We start from the raw sequence: 11,853 nt of genomic DNA, 5'->3' as shown, positions 1-11,853 counted from the left end.
CAACTGAATTGTGTCTGTAGGTACTTTGTTACTATAGCAGCCTTTTACAAAACACAGAGTTTGTTCCAGTTTCTTGAGTTAAACCCGTGAATAATGACTAACTACTAGTATATTATTTTATTTTCCAACTTAAAAATCTGTTTACACTGTGTGCGTTTACTTTACATACGGGTGAAGTAGCTGAGATGCCTTATGGGGTCAATCTTGGAGCGCTGTCTGCCACAGCATAGGCACGACGTTACCATAAACGTTACCATAGCAATATTAAATAATAATTGTAACAACACGTGATTCTATCACAACTATAGGTCTTTGGCGGTCTGAGCCGGGGGATCAATACAGCGGACCCTCGGATCGAGCGTACCCGTAACGCTGCTCAGCAGACGGGCATGCTCACTGCAAACTTCCCATCCCCGCAAACACACTCCTCGGTGTTGTACGTGTGCCGTGTTTCCATTGGTTATTGGTAAGCGGAAGTTGAACGACAGACGCGCCGGATAGACGTAAGTCACCGAAATGAAAGTAAAAGTCAGCCGCTCGGAGGCTGCTGTGTTTGTGCTCGTCCTGTCAACATGAGCGCTTTACAGTTTAACAGCGTCTTGTTGGAGATCTCTAACGCCATGTCTGCTGATCAGCTGAACGACATGAAGTTCCTGGTTCAACAAGAGATCGGGAAAAGAAATCTGGAAAAGATCGGCAGCGGTCGGGAACTCTTCCAGCTTTTCAGGGAAAGAGGCAAACTGTCGGAGGATGACACGGCCTTTCTTTCAAAGCTTCTCAAAGAAATTAAGCGACAAGATCTCTCGGACAAGTTAGACAACTTCAGTGTTCAGCCTGAACCCGACGACGGCCTGAGTGAGGAGGAGAAAGGTACGACATGGACGTGTGAGCACAGTCACGTTTGTGGGGAGACAAAAGCAGCGATAATAACAGTAATAATAATACATCTGCATCGTGCTACAAAGTGTGGACGCTGGTTTATACAGAAAATGAGCGACTGTCACTTTAAATACCGGCGTGTTTGATTGTATTAACAAACACGGCCTTTCTCATTTAGTGCCAAACATTATTCAAATACATGTCGTCTCACAAGCTTCATTTGTTAAATACTTTCATTTGAGTTTTATACAAAGAGGGCCAAAGGATGCACTGATTCCTGTGACTGAGTTAGACATTTATACACTCTGAGCTTCCACCCATACTTAACACGCCTGAATACAGCTGAGCACATCTGTGAAGTCGTCTGGTCACTGGAGGCTAAACTGCTGAAGAGATGCTGTCACAGTGCAGTATGAAAGCTTGACATTTGACATGACGAATGAAAAACCATCAGTGTGGATGAGCTGTTTTGTTTAGCAATCACATTTGGTTTGGCTCAGTCACTTTCTCCTGCACACCGATTGCAAAGAGAAAAAAGAGAAAATGAAAAGTTCTCAATCCTGAAATCTTTCGACCAAAAATATATTCAGTAGCTGAGACGCTGTTTTTGTGTCACTCAATATAAAATCACCCAAATGCCACAATCGTTTCCAGCTGACCTCAAAATCAAGAAATGTTTGTAATGTACAGTAACTTTAGCTTTTTAACGTATTTAACTTCGTTTATGGTGTAATTAATATTTATTTTTTAATTAAGACAAAATCTTGTGTTCTTCTTAGTAAAAAAGGCCGTGGATGCACCAGGACAATGTTTATCACAAGACTCTGCAGACTAAGTGCGCCTCACGATTCAGGGACTCGTGGAACCATTTTCAGCAGCAATAACTTGAACTAACGGTTTTCTGTTTGACTTTCAGTGTCTTCCCCACTCTTCTTAACAAAGGTTATGGAGGCATTAATTTACTCTTAGCTGTGTTAACGTCACACCACAGTGTTGGTTAGGTCGAGGTCTGGACTTTGACTGAGTTCATGATTGACTCGGTGTTTGCAAGATCATCCTTTTAGAGGCTTTCTTCTTTCAGCTCCTCTTGCAAACAATCACAGTGTTTCACTGTTTTTCTAACAACACTGACTTGGAATGTAACATTGTTCAGACCTGTAGAGTTATGGTGTCTGTGATTTTGGGCTAGGACACATAAACGATCAAAAAAGTTTGGGTTTTACAGCGTTTGTCACATCTGCTGATAATCAATTAATCACATTTGATTACCTGTCTGCCACATGCCCTCTTCATTTTTATGAAGTTGGTAAGGATGCAGTTGTGCTAAAGAAGTTTATGACACTACTACCCCAGGTTTCACCATGTGACAGCTCAGTTGTAGAGAGAAAGAAGACCCTACCTCACAACCCTCTAAGAGAAAGCGTGTCAGTGGGAAAGAAAAACTCCCTTTTAACAGGAAAAATCTCCAGCAGAACCAGGCTCAGGGAGGGGCGGGGCCATGAACAGTTGGGGGTGAGTGCACAGACACACAGGTTAAAAGATGCTCATGGGAGAGAGCCAGAGTTTAACCCTCTCAGGCCCAAATTAAGGTTTTTGTTGCTAATGCACAACCAAGTCCTGCAGTCGTACTTCTGAGTACAAAACCTCATAAAATATGTCTGTGGGGTAATCAGGGTATTAGTGTTTAACTGCTGCAAGTCTGCAACGTCTGCCTGGAGACGGTTAAAGACCTGCTGCAGGGAGTTTTTCCTTCCCACTGTCGCCACATGCTTTCTCTTAGAGGGTTTTATCTCTACATACAACAAACCAGACTTGCACTGTTGTATGTATAACCATAAATACATCAAGAGTGTATTGTATTGTCTGCAGACGTCTGCAACAGTCATCGACTAGATAAGTGCAATTATAAGTAGGTCTTTACACAGAGAGGCTTTCATGCTACAGGCTTGTTTCTAGTCGTCCCTGTTTGGGGCCACATTTCATTGTTTCCTGGAGGGTGTTTAGATGGCTGCCCTGGTTTCCAGAAAGTATCTTAAAGTTGAATCTTTACCCATATCAGAAACATGTTCTACATTTAACCTGTTAATATGTTTTTCTCCTTTTCAGCAAAACTGAAAATTGCCACAGAGGTAATTGCCGAAAATCTTGGAAAGAGTTGGCGAAAACTTGGCCGCAAATTAGGTTTGAGTGAAAGCAAGCTGGAGTCCATCTCTAAAAGGCATCCCACAGATCTAGAGGAGACGGCAGTGGAGCTGCTGAAGGAGTGGAGGAAGAGTCGAGGAGCTGAAGCCCAAACTAACATGCTAATAGATGCTTTGAGAGCTTGCCAGTTGAATATGACTGCTGATAAAGTCGAGGACAGACTCTAGCAACCTGGAATACTTACATTGAAAATTGTTGCTCAAGAAAATGGCAAACAAAAAGGTTAAAGGTCATGAAAGTAATTTGAATGATTGATTGATCTCTATGTCCTGTTATCGTTGTTATTAGCAGAGTGTTGCTGTTTGGGTCTCCTGCTTTGTGAAACAATGTTGCTCTCAGTCTTTCAAGGTGACAACATTGCTGGTGATATTTGTTAATATGGCTCATATATAAAAGTGTTCAACTCTACTGAGGTACAGGATCATCTCATCAAGTGTTCCAAAATTATGAAAGATATTTTTTATGTCACTATTCATCCAAGATTTTGCTCTTGATACAGAATTTAGACGAAAAGGTAAATAATTAGGAAAAGAAGCTTATTTTGGAAAGTAAAATGAGATTTGTGTTGTTGTTCTTTTTATTCTTTGTCAACAGACAGCATTGTATTTTAATGCTTTTGCTTGTCTAACCCAAAATATACCCCGAATCCAACTCTTTTCCCTCGTAGGCTTTGATGTCATCAAGGTGGCAGGTCATCTGCCCGGGGTGCAGTTTCTGCAGACAAAAATGAATCTCATTAAGGGAACCTTTCTGTAAGAACCAACATGGGGCTGACAGATGATAACTGTGAGACAGTGGGAAGGAAATATTGACTTTAGCAGGACGAAGGCTCAGGGACTTACCTGTTGGGAGTGAGGGGGAAGAGAAAAGCAGAAGCACACAAAATAAAAGGCATGAGAGCCAGCGTTTAGAAGGAACGAATAATAATTAAATAGAGAGTGAAATGAGAAAGAAGAAACAACGCCCTAACTATACGCAAAAAAGAAAGTTTTAAGCCTAATCTAAAAAAACCAGAGGGTGTCTCCTGAATCCAAACTGGGAGCTGTTTCCACAGAGGAGAGGTCTGCCTCCCATTCTACTTTTAAATATCCGAGGAACCAAGCCCGCAGTCTTCTCTCACTCTGTTTCGATTACAGTACTATGAAGTCTTTACGATAGGATGGGCCCTGATTATGCAAACTGCAAAGGAATGTTTGTGAATTTAGAGATATTGCACAAAATTAAGCAGAAGCGTCCAACTTTTCAGCTTCTCAGGGAGTTTTTAGGACTTCCTGATAATAATGACTTACAGTCGTCCAGTCTAGAAGTAATACATGCAGGAACTAGTTTTTCAGCTTCACTCTGCGGATGTTTTTTTTATTTTAGAGATATTGCACAAATGGAAAGCAGTCCTACATATCTGTTTAATCTACACATTGAAGGTCATGTCCTGGTCGAATATGATCTCACTGTGTTACTGGAGGCCAAGGTAACGCCATCGAACGCAAATATCTGGTCAGACAGGATATTTCTTTGTGACTAGTTTAACAATGCCAGGATAATTAATAATAATAACTAAATGGTGTGACTCATATTGTGTGGGATAGAAACAATTTCATGCTTAAAAACAACGAACCTTTGATTGGCTGGCTCACCCTGATCTGCTCTCTGTGTAGCTACAGATGGGGCTAGCATATGAACATGAACTGATGCTAGTTTGGGTCAGTTGCAGAAATCTGTATTTTCCTCTTTTGAGGAAATTCGGGACAAACCTGCTGCAGGGCAGTTCAAAAAAATCCATGCATGAGACTTATTTTCATTTTACATGATATCTACCTGACTTGGTCTGCTAGAGCTTTTTTAATTTCACTTTAATGTTGGGATATTGTTGGGATATTGTTGGGATATGAAGACCCAGGTTCAAAATGGTAAATGGTCTGTATTTGTAAAGCGCTTTACTTGGTCCTAAGGACCCCAAAGCGCTTTACACATCCAGTCATCCACCCATACATCCACACACTGGTGATGGCAGCTACATTGTAGCCACAGCCATCGGAGCCGGGGCTCGAACCGGCAACCTTCCGATTACAAGACGAACGCCCAACCCTTGAGCCACGATCGCGCCTAAACGCTAGAGCTGAAAGTGTAAGAAAGGATTTCCATGCAAGAAAGGAGCTTTAAAGACCTCCAGACTTTGTCTTTTCAGACACAGTTTGTCATTTTAAAGCTGACTTTGATTGCAATACAGTATCACTGTGTGTGTTTTGCATGTTGTCCCTGGTGCAGTATACTTACAGCACTTGTAGAGTCTGTTCAACCTATCGATGTCATTTTTGCTCATCTGAGTGGCCCCACCCAACATTACATTGCTGTTAGGAATGGGCACCATAGTGGGTTGGTTGTTCTTGGAGAAGGCATACCTGAAAACAAGTTCATTTTGATTAATTTCATTTTTCTGGTGATTTAGCTCCTCAGTACATCATGTTCTAATCTTTGAAAGCAGATTTGCACTGGTTTTACTCAACACTCTTGTATGGGACGGTATGCACAGACAAGTTATGCTTGTGCACAGGCTCTGCTCTGCTAGCAGTCTGCTGTAGGGACAGTTGATGGTTTCTTCATGTGAAAATAACAGGAACACCCAAATTCCTAACTTGATACATAGTTTACTTGGACTTATGTGTAAAAAAAAAGCATTAAAGTAACATATGTAAATAAAAGTATGAATTTATTCTTACCTCTCATATTGCATGACAGAGTTGTAGTCATAAGGAGTTCCCTGGTTTAGAGTATCAATCTTATAGAAATTGTAGATCATGTCTGTGAGAATGAGATATGTGTGCATGACGTGTGGGAACTCAAATATCTAACTAATAATATTATGTATAATCATTTTAATAAAGCATCCGTTGAACCTCATCCCATTTAGGGTTGTTGTCATGAATAATTTTAAGCTAAAAACTAAAATTATGTCTTAAAAAGTAAACAAATCAATAAAAAATGAACTCCACTAACAATAAAAAATAACTAAAGATTTAAAGTAATAAAAACATGGTTGAAAGGGCTGCACCCCCTCTGGAGATAACTAAAAGGCTCAAAGTGCCGTTTACTATGAGCCTCATTAGCCCATCTACACACACATTCATAAACAGCTTTATTCTAAAGTTGTATTAATCTTTGTGGACAGATTATGCTATCATCTTTAGGGTTTTTTAAAATGTTATTTACTGAACTTTAGCTCAGTGCAATAAAACCTTCATCTCAACATTAATTCGACGTTTTCTTTCTCTAGAGCTGCTTCGTGCTTTGAACTACTTTAACACAAAATCCAAATTAGCACAGAAAATGGTGACTGACCATCAAGGATGTTTTCCCAGTACACCCTGATGTGGTTGTCCCTGTCAGAGCGGGTCTGCTCGTGATTGAAGCCTAGGGCGTGGAGTAGTTCATGCTGGACAGTGCTGTGGTAAAGACAGCCCTGACGGCTTAGAGACACAGTTTGACCCCCGCCCTGGCGACCCACGTAGGAGTAGCAGCTGTTAAAACAGAAAAGTCCAGCAATATTTAGAAATCACAAAAGCCTTTTGTACATGTATATCTGTAAGTGTTGCTTCACACACCTCATAGGACAACAATGATGTATTTGAACATATGATGAATTATATTGAATCTGGCCAGTAGTCACTCGTTGGCTACTTAAAATGTTAGTGGTCCCTAAAACATTTGTAATCACTTGATTAAAGAACGGGTTTATTTCATTATAAACTAATGAAAGGAGGAGTTGTGATACTTTAAAATTAAAATAGAAAACTAAATTTTTAATCCTACTAACTGCATGTGGCTCACCGAAGGTGGTAAGAATAAAAAAAATGGTCAGACTCGGAGCTTTACCCATTTCTGGACTCAATGCTCAGCCACTCGCGATCGCCGTCCTGGTAGGGTCTGAAACGAATGCAGGAAATTGAAGAGAAGGACTCTAGTCCACGAGTGATGATGGCAATCTCACGGGAAGCTGGTAAAACATGGAATTATGTAGTAAACAACAAAATGTGAAATAACTAAAAACATGTAGATTCTTCAAAACAGCCGCCCTTTGCTTTGGTTACTGCTTTGCACACTCCTGGCATTCTCTCCATGAGAGAGGTCGTCACATAAAATGATTCTCCAACAGTCTTGAAAGAGTTCCCAGAGATGCTGAGCACTTGTTGACCCTTTTGCCTTCACTTTGTGGTCCTCATCCCAAAACATCTCCATTGGGTTTAGCTCAGGTGAAGCCCGGCCATCTGACGCAGCACTCCATCACTCTCCTTCTTGGTCAAACAGCCCTCACACAGCCTGGAGGTGTGTTTGGGGTCATTGTCCTGGTGAAAAACACATGATGGTCCAACTAAATGCAAACCAGATGTGATGGCATGTTGGTGCAGGATGCTGTGGTAGCCATGCTGGTTCAGTGTGCCCCCACACCATCACACCACCTCATCCATGCTTCACGGTGGGAACCATGCATGTAGAGACCATCTGTTGACCCAAACAAATCTCTGCTTGTTGCTTTTCCTTAGTCGTGGTTTCTTAGCAGCTATTTGACCATAATGGCCTGATTCGTGCAGTCTCCTCTGAACAGTTGATTAACTCTAACTAGAGCTGCTGTTGACTTGTGATTTCTGAGGCTGATGACTCTTGGTCTTCCTTTCCTGGGGTGGTCCTCATGTGAGCCAGTTTCATCGTACCATTTGATGATTTTTGCAACTGCACTTGGGGACACATTCAATCTTTTAGGAATTTTCCAGACTGACTGACCTTAGTTCTTAAAGTAATGATGGACTGTGGTTTCTCTTTACTTAGCTGATTGGTTCTCGCCATAATATGAATTCTAGCAGTTTAGCACAACACATCTGATGGTCCCAACCGCATTAAGAAGGCAAGAACTTCCACAAATGAACCCTGACAGGCTCACCTGTGAAGGGAAAACCATTTCAGGTGACTACATCATGAAGCTCATCGAGATAAGGCCAAGGGTTTGCAGCACTGTCAAAGCAAAGGGTGGCTACTTTCAGCAATCTAAAATATAATAAATATTTAGAGTTATTTATCAACTTTTTCTTTGCTACATAATTTCGTATATCTTGCTTCATATATTTGATGTCTTCAGTATGAGACGGTGTCCAACCTTTTAACTGGTGTATATGTGAGGTTATTGATTCAGGAAAGTGCTTATGGTACATTCATGCATTAATTCTTAAAACGAAGGTTAGTTGGTATCAAAGGGCAGAGTCTGAAAGTCATTAGATTGAATACAAATAGAAATGTTATAATAACAAGTCAGTGTAAAGATGAATTGTTGTCCACCAGGCATAAACACTGAAGATAACCTGGCATTGGCCTCTTCCATGATTAAGAAATAAATACTCACAGTAGTGATTGGCGATGTAGTATGGGACATAGACTTTCCCATCAGTCCACTTTCCCCACATGCAGCCTCTGGAGGTGCAGGGGTCAGCGTTTCTGTCAGCTCCAGGCTTGATAGCAATGTCACCTCCGATTAATGTCGGCTCATCGATGTCAGGTGCTGTAAGAAAAACAGAGTCACTCCGTGTCTTCAACATGCACAATAGCAGTGGTTTATTATAGGTGTCAATTCAATTCAATTCAATTTTATTTATATAGCGCCAAATCACAACAAAAGTCGCCTCAAGGCGCTTCATAGATACAGAGAAAAGCCCAACAATCATATGACCCCCTATGAGCAGCACTTTGGCGACAGTGGGAAGGAAAAACTCCCTTTTAACAGGAAGAAACCTCCGGCAGAACCAGGCTCAGGGAGGGGCGGGACCATCTGCTGTGATTGGTTGGGGTGAGAGAAGGAAGACAGGATAAAGACATGCTGTGGAAGAGAGACAGAGATTAATAACAGATATGATTCAACACAGAGAGGTCTGTTAATACATAGTGAGTGAGAAAGGTGACTGGAAAGGAAAAACTCAATGCATCATGGGAATCCCCCGGCAGCCTACATCTATTGCAGCATAACTAAGGGAGGATTCAGGGTCACCTGGTCCAGCCCTAACTATATGCTTTAGCAAAAAGGAAAGTTTGAAGCCTAATCTTAAAAGTAGAGATAGTGTCTGTCTCCTGAATCCAAACTGGAAGCTGGTTCCACAGAAGAGGGGCCTGAAAACTGAAGGCTCTCCCTCCCATTCTACTTTTAAATACTCTAGGAACAACAAGTAGGCCTGCAGAGCGAGAGCGAAGTGCTCTAATAGGGTGATATGGTACTACAAGGTCATTAAGATAAGATGGGGCCTGATTATTTAAGACCTTGTATGTGAGGAGCAGGATTTTGAATTCAATTCTGGATTTAACAGGAAGCCAATGAAGGGAAGCCAAAACAGGAGAAATCTGCTCTCTCTTTCTAGTCCCTGTCAGTACTCTTGCTGCAGCATTTTGGATTAACTGAAGGCTTTTCAGTGAGTTTTTTGGACATCCTGATAATAATGAATTGCAGTAGTCCAGCCTGGAAGTAATAAATGCATGAACTAGTTTTTCAGCATCACTCTGAGACAGGATATTTGTCAGTCATAGCAACCAATGAAAGTTCATATTAGCAGAAACCACCGCTCATGACAAATGACAAAGACCAGATTCAAATGCAAATGTAGACCTGAAGCTGCTAAAAAAGCTTTTTCCTTTAAACAGGAAAAGCCAAAAGACTCAAATTACATTAAATCCATGTTGCTAACATCTGTACCACCAATGCTGCTGCAACAAATATGTGCAATAAGTTCTAAAACAGGAAACCAACTTACTGTAGTTTCTATTAGCTCTCTCCAGCAGCTGACCGACAGAGAGCTCTCTGGGTATGTCCTCGTCAGTGCTGGGAATCTCTGCACAACATAATATATCCACAGTAGACATGATCATTTTGAACACACTGCCTCAGTTACAGCTTTTACTTCAAACGACTGACTGTTGCTTAATTTTCTTTTAATCGATATCCAAATAGCACAAAAAGTAGAATTTTAAAAACTGTAATAAATCTTCCCTTACTGGTCACTTTTGAATTATATCATAAAAAGCAATTATTTGTTTCTTACCTTCCTGCACTCAGCCACAGCAACGTTACAAAGAACAGACAAAAGAGACATTAGTTTGTACCTGTAACTGAAAAGCAAAGCGACATTAAAACAACTGAAATATAGATTTCATAATGAAATAAACACGACTAACAAAACTCTCATTATAAAACTGATACAACACTTTGTACCAATTGTTTCTTTAATAGCATTTTTTATTTCAAATGTAATACTTTTTTGCTTCAGGGGGAATTTGGCCGACACACAATTTAATTTAACATGCATGGTTGAGTCTGGAAGTTTCTACCTGAGCCCAGGAAGAGGACAGCAGCAGCAGAGAGACAACAGACCAACAGAAAACCAACATGGCTGCAAAAGATTTGTGATATAGAGCACATTATTGTATGTTATCAAGCTAATGCACATTAAAGTACTTAAAATGCAAAATTTGAAGGAAATCAGAAAATCTGCATGTGAACGATGGAGTTTGTGGTGATGACAGAAGTCAGGGTTCTTACCTGAAACGCTGATGAGCGAGCGTCTTTCTGTCAGGTTTTATACAGTTCCCTGGCTCGCCAAAGATAACAGGATGTGTCAAAAGGTGCCAACACACGAGAAAGTGTTATCACTGCAGATGGAAAACTGTGAGTCAACTGGTGTGAAACTTTGCACCTGTCACAGGTTTAGTCACACGAATGTCATAAGAGCATGAAGTATTCAGATACACATATACATCACACACACACATATATGTCTGTAGTGTTTTTCATTTATTTCATAATGTAAGTTACTGTACTGACTAGAACAAAGAACATTTTGAGAAAACTTTGTGGAGCATGCTAATATTCCTAAAGACACATTTTCTCCAAAAGTCTAAGAACCCACAGTCTGTATTTATTATATTGTATTTATTAATGTTAATATTAAGGACCTCAATTAACAATATTCATTGAACCTGACAAGCTTTAATAAATCCTTATAGCATTTTCTCAACTTCTGATGTCTGCAGAGTTTTTTAATTATAGTGCCAAAAGCTGTCAGTTTGTATTCTGTGCTGTGACTGTTTGTATAAAACGGCTGAATGTTGTCGAGTCAGGAAAATGAATGTAAAAAACAAGCAGAAAGGTGGACACCGTGAGAGGCTTAACTGGTCGTTATAATGTTGAACTTACAGGTGAAAAACATGGTTTAGCAAGTATGCCAACAAACCTGCACCGGCACAAAATACTTCCAGTGCTTTTGACCGTGTATGACGAAAATGCTGCAAAGAAATACTATGTTCTCAGCTTGTATGCATGTAGGAAATCACTCATAATTCAACTTTGTATTTATTTATCTTTCTGTGGTACAGAGAGCAGATTTCTCCCATATTAGCTTCTCTTCATCGGCTTCCTGTTAAACACAGATTTGAATTTAAAATGTTTCTCACAAGTTTTTTGAATAATCAGACCAAATCTGATCTTACTTGCGGTTCCTGGACTATTTAAAAGTAGAATGGGAGGCAGAGCCTTCATCATTCAGGCCCTCTTCTGTGGAAGCAGCTTCCAGGTTGGATTCAGGAGACAGACACTATCTCTTCTTATCAACATTAATCTTAAATCTTTCCTTTTTTTGCTAAAGCATGTAGTCAGTGTTTGATCAGGTGACCCTGAATCCTCCCTTAGTTATGCTGCAATAGGTCTGGACTGATGATTCCCATGATGAGTGTTTTTTCTTCTCTCAC

The 11,853-nt window shown here is 40.4% G+C and overlaps 2 protein-coding genes across 2 annotated transcripts; one reads left to right on the top strand and one right to left on the bottom strand.

Annotated features, from left to right (window-relative positions):
* The first annotated feature begins 324 nt into the window (after positions 1 to 324).
* Positions 325 to 5,998, top strand: fadd (Fas (tnfrsf6)-associated via death domain). The gene is made up of 2 exons (XM_006804169.3): positions 325 to 870; positions 2,986 to 5,998. The coding sequence occupies exons 1-2, from the start codon at positions 573 to 575 to the stop codon at positions 3,246 to 3,248; spliced, it is 561 nt and encodes a 186-aa protein (XP_006804232.1). The 5' UTR covers positions 325 to 572; the 3' UTR covers positions 3,249 to 5,998.
* LOC118455238 (low choriolytic enzyme-like) lies at positions 3,641 to 10,512 on the bottom strand. Its single transcript, XM_087843086.1, has 9 exons — positions 10,438 to 10,512; positions 10,152 to 10,155; positions 9,864 to 9,941; positions 8,471 to 8,626; positions 6,952 to 7,072; positions 6,418 to 6,596; positions 5,799 to 5,880; positions 5,356 to 5,480; positions 3,641 to 3,795 (listed from the first exon to the last, which is right to left on the bottom strand). Coding segments are annotated over exons 1-9 (807 nt in total). The 5' UTR covers positions 10,498 to 10,512; the 3' UTR covers positions 3,641 to 3,793.
* Positions 10,513 to 11,853: the final 1,341 nt, after the last annotated feature.

Source organism: Neolamprologus brichardi, chromosome 1 (genome assembly GCF_056152115.1).
Source record: "Neolamprologus brichardi isolate AB-2024 chromosome 1, ASM5615211v1, whole genome shotgun sequence".
Classification (NCBI taxonomy): domain Eukaryota; kingdom Metazoa; phylum Chordata; class Actinopteri; order Cichliformes; family Cichlidae; genus Neolamprologus; species Neolamprologus brichardi.
The sequence above is the reverse complement of the archived record's forward strand: the minus strand, read 5'-3'. Positions and strand labels throughout refer to the sequence as shown.

Bases quoted from the DNA above. Each gene is read 5' to 3' on its own strand.
- fadd (XM_006804169.3), top strand. From the start codon at position 573: ATGAGCGCTTTACAGTTTAACAGCGTCTTGTTGGAGATCTCTAACGCC. The intron at 871-2,985 runs GTACGACATGGA...TCTCCTTTTCAG, and splicing joins CCTGAGTGAGGAGGAGAAAG to CAAAACTGAAAATTGCCACA.
- LOC118455238 (XM_087843086.1), bottom strand. From the start codon at position 10,497: ATGTTGGTTTTCTGTTGGTCTGTTGTCTCTCTGCTGCTGCTGTCCTCT. The intron at 7,073-8,470 runs GTGAGTATTTAT...ATGTTTTACCAG, and splicing joins CTACATCGCCAATCACTACT to CTTCCCGTGAGATTGCCATC. The intron at 5,481-5,798 runs GTAAGAATAAAT...ACTTGTTTTCAG, and splicing joins TCTGTCATGCAATATGAGAG to GTATGCCTTCTCCAAGAACA.